The 9961-nt window shown below is 35.9% G+C and overlaps 1 protein-coding gene across 7 annotated transcripts; it reads left to right on the top strand.

The window, feature by feature from the left end:
- The first annotated feature begins 425 nt into the window (after positions 1–425).
- On the top strand, positions 426–8723 carry LOC104230590 (histone-lysine N-methyltransferase SUVR4-like). Of its 7 annotated transcripts, XM_009783438.1 has the most exons (10): positions 426–506; positions 3073–3319; positions 3550–4129; positions 4970–5738; positions 5829–6141; positions 6488–6750; positions 7529–7595; positions 7690–7740; positions 7893–7989; positions 8486–8723. In XM_009783438.1, the coding sequence occupies exons 2-10, from the start codon at positions 3137–3139 to the stop codon at positions 8497–8499; spliced, it is 2337 nt and encodes a 778-aa protein (XP_009781740.1). In that variant the 5' UTR covers positions 426–506; positions 3073–3136; the 3' UTR covers positions 8500–8723. The 7 variants fall into 7 exon arrangements, with proteins under 7 accessions (XP_009781740.1, XP_009781743.1, XP_009781739.1 ...); XM_009783441.1 differs by having other exon boundaries at positions 3550–3796; positions 4997–6141; XM_009783437.1 differs by having other exon boundaries at positions 4997–6141.
- Positions 8724–9961: the final 1238 nt, after the last annotated feature.

Here is a 9961-nt window from a genome sequence, read left to right as displayed (position 1 = left end):
TCATTTTTAATAATTAGATAAAAATGAATCCTTAAAAACGTACTACTGGATTGATTATTTTGTTTCATTTGGGAGTGCCAAAGAGTCACTGTTGGAATGAAAAGGTTAGTGCACGTACAATTGACCGTCAAAAATATGTCCCAGTAGTTCTTTTACCTTTATTAACTATGATCTCAAATAGATATTTATATTAAACGAATGAATACATGACATGTGTCTTTTTATTATACTTACCTATGGTTGGTTATTTAACCATAATTAAATGGCATTTTTTATATTTTGTTATCAAAATAAATATTTATATATTTATATTAGACCAGTAAATATAAGACATATGTCTTTTATACATTTATCACCTAACTCAGGTTACTTAACTATGATTAAATGATATAAATTCTCACTGTAACTTGTAAAGGCTAAATTGTCTAACAGTGTGGCTCACCCCTGTTTGAAGAAGTTGAGCTAGAGAAAGGAGTCGAATAGGTTTCTTGGTGCTAAAGTAAAAGGTATTTTAATTTATCATTTTTTACTGTTCATTCAAAGTATGGTCCACAAAAGTTTTGTTTTTTTGAAAATCAAGTTTAAGGTAACATGAATAGCTTTTTCATTTTTTTTTTTTTTTTGATTTTTCACAGAATTTTAACTAAAACCCTAGAGGATCAGTGTTGCAATGGGGTTACACAAGGATGATCCCGAGTTCTATTCATGTTGAGATATAACCCATTAATATTGGATAGCTAAAATGGTTTCATGCATGGAAAATATGATATATAATGTTTTTCCCTTTTTAATGTATTTTTTTTTGTAGTTTCAATCTTATAAAAACCCAGAACTAAGAACATTTTTGCTGTGTTCCTTATGTTTTCAGAAAAAGAATTTTGGTTGTCTCATTTGGAATATGCTCTGTTTCACATTTTGTTGTGTTATTACGTTTTTTGTAATTTTTTTTATTTTTCTAATACCTGATTCTGATTTTACTACGCTACGGTGTTGATGATTTTTCTTTTTGATAATTTTTATTTTATGTTTCATCTGTTAAATAGGGGGTTTCCTCGTATGATTTGGTGAAATCACAGTGGTTTTGTTTCTTGCGTGCACTAAAGGTTTATTCTGTTTTTTGCCAAATATTCATAAAATAACAGAAGAGTTTCCTCTATTTATGATTTTTTGGTATTCTTACTGTGCTTGTTTAAGGCTAATAAATTTGCTTGGGAGTGCTATCAGATACTGATAATGCCATTCTCTGTCTTTTTATTTTTTTTATTTTATTTCATTTTATTTTTTTATTTTTTTGCTTCGGGTGGTTTCCGGTTAGTTTGCTTGCACCTCACCTATTCCACCAAGTATTTGCTATATCTCACAAACATGAGTATCGGATAACTCTGTCTATTGAGGCATAAATGTTAGGAAGGTCTCTTTTAAGCTAGAGAGTGGATTGTTATTTACTTAATTTATGTCTTCGACACACCCTTTAAGTGCGAGCCTGGGTCAAGCACATGTGAATTCTTTTTTGATAATGGGTGGGAGTCTTATGCTGGTTCTGATACCATATTATAGTCTGTGATTATTTTTTTCATTGATAACCGTGGTGTCCGGGCCCACTTGGGCGTACTTTAACTAATTCCACGAGATACCTGCTATCTCCCACTGGCACAGGTGTCGGATAATTCTGTCCGCCAAGGCTTGGAAAGATGGAAAGAAATCACTTATTGTTTCTTACCTCCCCTAAGTATTGAATCTGAGACCTCATGATTCTCAATCTATTTCATTGATCAATAGGCGGCATCTTTGGGTGCAAGTGTGTTATCATTTATCTGAAAGTTTAAATTATTAGAGAGTATACTTTTATTTGCTTAATTGTATGTATTTAACACTATTACTATTTGGTGAGCAAGTTTTTTTTTTTTCAACTATAATTTTTTTAATATTTTAAAACATTCTTTAACTGTTGCATTGTGTGATTTATGTATTTCTTAATTGTACTTTCAAATATGTGAAAACATGAATGTCCAAATTTTCACAGAAATAAGATATGTTGACCTTTGCACTCCAAATCCCCTGTTCATTTTTGGATGGGAGGTAGTAGTAAAAGGAGTTTTGGAAGCAAAGTTGCAGTTAAAGAGAACCTCATATTTGTTTTTACTGGTTGAAGATGGTCTTAATTAACTTAAAGCATAGTAATCATGTGTGGGCAGGGGCAGGCGGTATTTGTGTAAAGAATAACATTACAGTAAGTGTATTTGTGACACAGCTGAAGTGGGGACTCAGTTTCTGTTAAATTGATGTTCTATTGCTCTGTGGAACCATACAACTGTCATGGGACTAATTTGTTCAATTCCTTGTAGATAACCCCCCTCAATATTGTGTCCGAAAAGGCTAAAACACCCATCAACATCTTTTCTTGTGACAAATGGGTTTTCTCAGCAGTATTAACATTGTCATATTGTGATTATAAAGCTCTTTTTCGTTAGTGGTAGGAAGATGTCTGATTGAACAAAGTTTGACAAGTAGGATCTACTTGTGATCACCATTCCGCTGTCGTTTCCTTTCGGCTATAGAGAACATGTTTACTGATAAAAAAGAAATAGTGTTTGTGAGATGTCAGTAATGAAACATGACTTGGTGAAATATGGGAAATAATTCTCCCGCTGCATTAATTGTATTTTGGTTGATGAAGAGACTATTGTGCATTCGAGTCTTTTCTGCTGTTTCAGACTGAGCTCTATTAGGAATTTCTGTACATGATGAAGTATCGTCTTGATGCTTAACAACGTCATACAGTGTCTTTTTCTAATTGATGTAGCAGCATTTGATAAGACCAATATTTTACACCTCCAATTAGCTTCTGGAAAAAAAATGCTAGGAGTCTTCATAGATTTGTACTGGATACCTTCAACTTGGAATGTCATCTAGTAAGTTAGTATTCTTAAGTTTAATGTACTTCCAGTCATTATGTTGGTAAAATTCAGATGGTGTTTTTGTGTTTCCTTGTTTGTGGTTATAATGCAGATGTTGTGTTTTTGCTCTTCGTTATCAAAAAGTAATGCTTTAACTCTATTTTTGCATTGAAAGGAAGCAGCTACTGCAGTACCTCAACCTCATTGAGCTCCTTCAAGTTCTGCATTGGTAATATAAAATGGCGTTGAAGTCAAAGGTGAAAAGGGCCTGTGAGGCAATGGAGGTCTTTGGCTATACTGAAGAAATTGTGAAGCCAGTATTGAGGAACCTTCTGAATCTGTACAACAAAAACTGGAAGCTTATTGAAGATGAGAATTATTCTGCTCTTTTGGAGTCTCTTATAGACAGCGAGGAGTCAAAGGTGCTCCCTATGATTACTTAAGCTTCAGTGCTTATTTCCATTGTTCATCATCACATGATACCCCTTGCAATGTGTTAATCCTTTCTATAGATTATGTATGGTAATATTTCTGTCTATCTTGATATCATGCACAAAATGAAACACAGACCGTTCATCCATCTTCACATCTTTCCTTTCAATTTCCTATGAGAATGCATGTGATAATTGATTATAGTTTCACTGATGATCAGGAAAGGCAGAAATCCCTGTTGGAAGATGAGCCAGAAGAAAATGAACCACCACTGAAAAGATCTAGGTTCTGCTCTCAAAGACATCATTCCTCACCTGCTAAACATGATCCCAGTCCTAGTGCTGACACATGTACTTCAGAGTTGCAACCTCCCAGCAAGCATAAGATGGCTGGGTTCACCCCTGAGTCTTATGAAACTGAGGATGTCGAACTGAAGCCTCTTCTCTTGAAAGATTATCAGGGCAAAGGTAAGAAACAGAGTTCTTCAGAGGCTTCTCCTATTTCAGAGCGGGATAATGACATTGTACTACTCTCTGATAATGACATGAAAGAACCTGTTACTATGTTACCTCATTTGACTATAAAGGAAAGGGGTGACACATCTCTTTCATATCCTGCTCTGGTACCTAAAAGAAGACTGTGTTTTGGTTGCCGGGAAGAGCCAAGTGGTATAGGTTCTTCTGATGCATCCAACGAAGGTGCTCTTGTTGAGTACGACCTTCGTGATGCTATGCCTCTAAATGAGCCATTTTCTGATAACCTTCCAGATTTTGATGTTCCTCTTGCTGTTGCTCCTTCAGGTATTCCTTCGATATTTAGAGTTTACTATAATAAGATCCATCTGTCTCTCTTCCTACACATGGTTTTGATACTTTGAAATATAGAATGGATTGTTCCTTATTTCGAGTTTGGATACCCATTCAGTTGATATTCTCTTGATGGATTTTTCTTTTTGAAGTTTCTCTTGTCGTCATATATGCTTGTTTTGGTGATTTTGTACTAAATTGGAATATGAATATTGAAATGATTGACTAAAAGGAAGAAACAGAGAAGGGTTAACTTGGTAATGTCAACAACTTTATTCTAGAAGTTAATGTGGAATCTGAAAGCCAAAGAAAGACAGCATAGGCAAACTGCTATGCTGCAACTTTCTCCACTAATATACATTCCTTCTTATGAAGTTCCAAAGTTGCTATTTTTCTGAGGGAAAGTTCAATGAATTTGGTCTTGTTCTAGTGATTTGTCTTCGGACGAAGCGAATATGTGATTTTATAAACACTTGTTATCGGAAAGGCTACGTCTTTTACTCTTCATTGATTTTATAAGCGAATAGTTCAATGAATTTTTCTGCTCATAGCAGGTCCAACTTTTAATATGTTGTTTGATGAAAAGGAAAAAGGGATGTGTATAAAGAACATCAGTATTTGTTCCATCAGATGGGGGTAAATTGTCTTTCTGGGTAAAACCACATGGAAAATATATCTGTTGGTAAATTGTACTTCTGAGATTGGAATCATTTTATTTGCATTCCGTTCCTCTTAGTATTGTTGTCAAATTCAGTCATACCAAAATGTGAATGCTATCTATAACCTAGAAGCTTTATTCTCTCATTTTCTTTGGACTTGAATTTTTACAAATAGCTCCTTCCTGTCAATTATTTGAAGAAGGCTCAAGAAGAATTGAAAGACAAGACTTGGAGTTTCTCAACTCTGAACATTTGGGTACAGAAGGAAATGGAAAAGGTGCGACAAGTTCATCACAACTAGATATTGCTTCCTCTCAGAAGGGGGAGGTGAAGATCTTCTTTGCCCATAAGCCATATTGCTCATCAGATTTTCATCCACCAAGTTTAGATGCAGTCTTGAAGCGGATGGAGGAAAAGTATATAAAGTCTTATAGAATTTCTCAACCTGATTTCTCTCTGTTGAGGCTGATGGAAAAGCTGTGTGAATGCTATCTGACGGCTGGCACCAAGGCTAGGCCAGCAAATGAGCCATCAGCTGGGATAGAGTCTCAGAAACTTCATCCAGTCGGTGTGAGATATGATGCTGCTAATCATGAATTACACTTTGCTCCAGACATTAGCAATGGCTCATTCAAGTTGTCGAATCTTATCAAAGTCTCACCTCAAATTCCAAAATTTCCAGCTTCTGGAAATAGGGATATAGTGTGCTATATGATGAATTTTAATGGTACTAAGATTCATGGTGCTGAAAAGGACAAAACTAATAAGGTTCTTAAACTCCTTGCGCCTTCAACGATGAAGAATTCATTGGTTGTTCAGAAAAACACCTCATCTCCTGGTCTTCCTAGTTCTGCTTATTATTTTGAAGACATCACCAATGGTCAAGAGGTGCATAGAATTTCGTTGATCAATGAATTCAGCCATGAGATCTTGCCTGTCTTTAAGTACATACCTAAGAACATTATTTTCCAAAATGCATATGTGAAGTTTCTTCTTGCTCGTATATCGGATGACAACTGTTGTTCAAACTGCAGTGAGGATTGTTTGTCTCCAGATATACCCTGTGCTTGTGCTGGTGAAACAGGGGGTGAGTTTGCCTACACATCAGGTGGTTTGCTCAAGGAAAAGTTTCTCGAGAATTGCATCTCAATGAATCGTGAACCCCAAAGGCATGGTTTAGTATATTGTCAAGACTGTCCCCTTGAAAGGTCTAAGAACAATAGCATGTCTGGCGTGTGCAAGGGTCATTTGGTGAGGAAATTTATCAAAGAGTGCTGGCATAAATGCGGCTGCAGCAGGGAATGTGGGAATCGTGTTGTTCAGCGAGGCATAGCAGTGCCATTGCAGGTTAGAAAAATATTGCAAACCAAGGGTCTCAGGTTCGACCACTTTGGCTCATTTGGAACATAAGAAAGAGGAGATTGTTTCACTAATAGTGATAATGAAGTTAGGAGTATTAGAAATGACTTTTATGTCATATAAATTCTTGGTCAGGGAAAGCATGATAGATGATTATGGTTTGAACTGCAAACCTATATTGTACATATTGTTTTTTGCCATCTTGGTGTGATATAAATTATACTTGTTTGATTTATCAAAAAAGAAAAAGAAAAGGTTTAGTGCATGTTGAATACTTTTATAGAAACCTACAGTATTAAGAAATTGCTTGACACATTCTTATCCTGCATATCAGGTGTTTATGACAGCTCATGGAAAAGGTTGGGGGCTCAGGACACTGGAGGATTTGCCTAGAGGTGCTTTTGTCTGTGAATATGTAGGAGAAATAGTGACCAACACGGAGTTGTATGAGCGAAACACGCAAACCGCTGATGAGAGACACACATACCCAGTTTTGCTAGATGCAGATTGGGGTTCGGAAGGTGTCCTGAAGGATGAAGAGGCACTTTGTTTGGATGCTACTTCTTATGGCAATATTGCAAGGTTCATTAATCATAGGTTAGTCTCCAATTCTCATCCTTTACTCTTTGTATTTGCCCTTCAGGTGATAGGTGGTTTGTACACTTTTAAAGCAAAGTAGATAATATTCATGTCCACCAGCTGTTACCTATTTAAGAAGCAGTTGTGATTATGACTTTTTGGTTTAAGTACTATGTCTCATGAGAATGTGTACAGTATCATGCATTAAAGGTAACAATGTAATTAGATTTACTTCTTCAGCATCACTTCTCTATTCTTCCCTGCATCTCTTCACTGCTTTGCCCCCTCTTTCTCCACCTGAATGCATGGCTTAACTTCATAAAGTATTTTACTCTTTGCAGTCTGTCTCCTTCTGTGTCTCACTTTGAAAATAATTCCTGTCACAGCACTTAAATGGTACCCTTGGTCTCTGATTCTTGGAATTAATATTTTCGCCCTCACTCTTTCAGCGGGGTCTGTTCTTCTTTCTATTACTTTGGTACACAAATTTGAAAAGAAAAGTAGTAGGTAAACACTAGATGCAACGTTATATCTGGCATGAAGAGGTATAATCAATCAATTGACTTTTTTGTTCGTATCGCTTTCTTTATGAAATAAATTTGACATGGAATGATCCACCAGTGGAGCATCATTATAAGTTTCCATTATTCTTCTTGGGTGCAAAATCAATAGCTTGTTCTTTGCTTTTAATTTTTGTTTCTACGAATCATATTTATGTTGAAGAAAAGTTTGTTGTTTCTTTTTCTCTTCCCAATGTGGACAGAAACTAACCACATTGTAATTTTATCTTGGTCAGATGTTATGATGCTAACTTGGTTGAGATCCCAGTTGAAGTAGAGACTCCGGATCATCACTACTACCATGTATTTGTTATCTTTGTTTTCGCTGCCAGTATCCTTCTGTTATTTAGAAATGCGTGGAAAATCACATCAAACATCTTTTTTCATGTCACCGCAGGTTGCTTTTTTCACTACGAGGAAAGTTAATGCTTTAGAAGAGTTAACTTGGGTAATGCCCCCATCTATGTTGAACATTATCGTTTTATAACTCTCATCTTAATGTACAGGAAGCATGAGTTAAGTCAAAGAAAGTGTAATTTCTTTTTAACTAGTTGTTGACTGAGACTCGCAAAGAATCATTATAAATATGAAACATTGCAGGATTATGGTATTGACTTCACCGATCATAGTCATCCAGTGAAAGCGTTCAAGTGTTGTTGTGGAAGCGAACTTTGTCGAGACATCAAGTCTTTGAAGAGTCAGTTCATCTTTTTACTCCTCTTTCTTATACAAGCCTAGCAGTAAAATCTGCCTCCTATTTTCATGTGCATATTGACCTCAGTACTTCTCTAGAGCTTTATGATACCTATTACTATGTGCCAGAAGTGCATCAAATACACCCATACAAGTACTCACTTAAATATACTAAATATCTTTAATAATATTCGGGTGTTCCCTGGCTATATTTTCATTGAAGATGCAATTGGCTTCATACATACCATTTTAGTTGCTTCCTTCTCTAACTTATTCTCCTCTTATATTTGCATCTCTTCCCGCCCTTTATATTTGAAACTGTTTAATGAGTATGTTGCTTCTGTTACAGTTCTACCTACAATGCCTTTAGAGCATCAAACTGTTTATTAGGTGCTGTAGTAATGGAAACTATTAATGCATGTGTTTCGCTTCAAATAGCTTGCTGATCGTGAACATCTTTATATCTTCATTTGATCTTTATATCTAATCTTATCTTGCAGGAGCTAGGAAGTAGATCCTGATGAAGATTCCTTCTCGCTGATGATATACTGACCTCATCGATAACTCACATAGATATAGGTAAATCAAGAAGCATTAGTGGTGAAAAAGAAATCAAGAAGCACTAGGCTTTTTTTGTTTTTGAAAAGAACTGCTGATGTTAACAATCAAAAAAAGAAATGCTGATGTTATGTTTTGGTGAAATTGCATATATGTATGCTGGAAAAGCACGTTCTTTTTTGTGGATTGTTTCGTACATTCAGTATTTTACTTCTTAATCCTCTGCCTCTGCGACAATAAGTTACTAGCATTTTCGCAAAGTCATGAAATACAAAACTGAAACGCCAACTTAAAGTTGCCAGTATCACTGTCTAGTTTGCTTTGTGAACCATGGTCAGAGTGCTCAGTATGGCTTTACAAGTACTAGTAATTTTCATTAATGTAACATGGTAAATTATGCTACTGAATACTAATAGTATATAAGTAAATCTTCCATGGAAATGCTATCCCGCATACCATTCAAACATCGAAGTATAGTCCATAAAGAACTGCATATTATGAAGTTAAAAAAAGAGGGCAGCTCGATGAACAAGGCACTCCGTATTCATGCAGGGTCCGTGGAAGAGCCACACCCTCCAAGGGTTGATGTAGACAACCTACCCTAATACAAGCATTAGTGGTTGGTTCCACGGCTCGAACCCGTGATCTATAGGTCAAACATAAACTTTACCGTTACTCTACTGTCCCCCTCCATGGAAATGTTACCCCGCATACCATTCAAACATCGAAATATAGTCCAGAAAGAACGGCATATTATGAATTAAAAAAAAGGGCAGCTCGATGAGCAAGGCATTCCGTATTCATGCAGGGTCCGTGGAAAGGTCGCACCCTCCAAAGGGTGTGATATAGACAACCTACCCTAATGCAAGCATTAGTGACTGCTTCCACGGCTCGAACCCATGATCTATAGGACAAACAGAAACAACTTTACCTTACTCCAATGTCCCATATTATGAAAAATGTCCAAAATCACTCTTCATTTGCTTTGTGATCTTTCTTGCCAATCCTTCCATCCTTTGAAGTTTGATCCTTCATTTTGTTCACAGTAGCTTTGCAGGTAACACTAGTTTTCTCTAATGCAATTACAATTAGCATAGCAAATTACAAAATAAGAAAGTCTTCTGTTTAAATACCATCAGTCAATGACTAAATACTCTTACACTGCAACATCAAAATATAGTCAAGAAATTACTAGTACATACTATGCAGCAAGTGGTTAAATAAATAAACATTCTGCAACATGCAAACTCTAAATTCTTTCAAAATGTTGATCCTTCACCTTTGCCTTCTGCATTACCATATCCTTGTCAAACACATAGATACTCTCCATACCAATAAAACCTTCAAAATTACTCTCCATTTTCTTAACCATAGTAATTTCTTCCCATTTACCTAAGCCAACGATTTTACCGCAATCT

This window comes from Nicotiana sylvestris, chromosome 1 (assembly GCF_000393655.2).
Source record: "Nicotiana sylvestris chromosome 1, ASM39365v2, whole genome shotgun sequence".
NCBI classification, from domain to species: Eukaryota; Viridiplantae; Streptophyta; class Magnoliopsida; order Solanales; family Solanaceae; genus Nicotiana; species Nicotiana sylvestris.
This window is presented reverse-complemented; position numbering and strand designations above follow the sequence as displayed.

Excerpts from the sequence above, each read along its gene's own strand:
- LOC104230590 (XM_009783432.1), top strand. The coding sequence starts at position 3,137 with ATGGCGTTGAAGTCAAAGGTGAAAAGGGCCTGTGAGGCAATGGAGGTC. Across the intron at positions 4,130-4,969 it reads TCTTGCTGTTGCTCCTTCAG|CTCCTTCCTGTCAATTATTT; the intron begins GTATTCCTTCGA and ends TTTTACAAATAG. Across the intron at positions 7,741-7,892 it reads CTTTAGAAGAGTTAACTTGG|GATTATGGTATTGACTTCAC; the intron begins GTAATGCCCCCA and ends GAAACATTGCAG.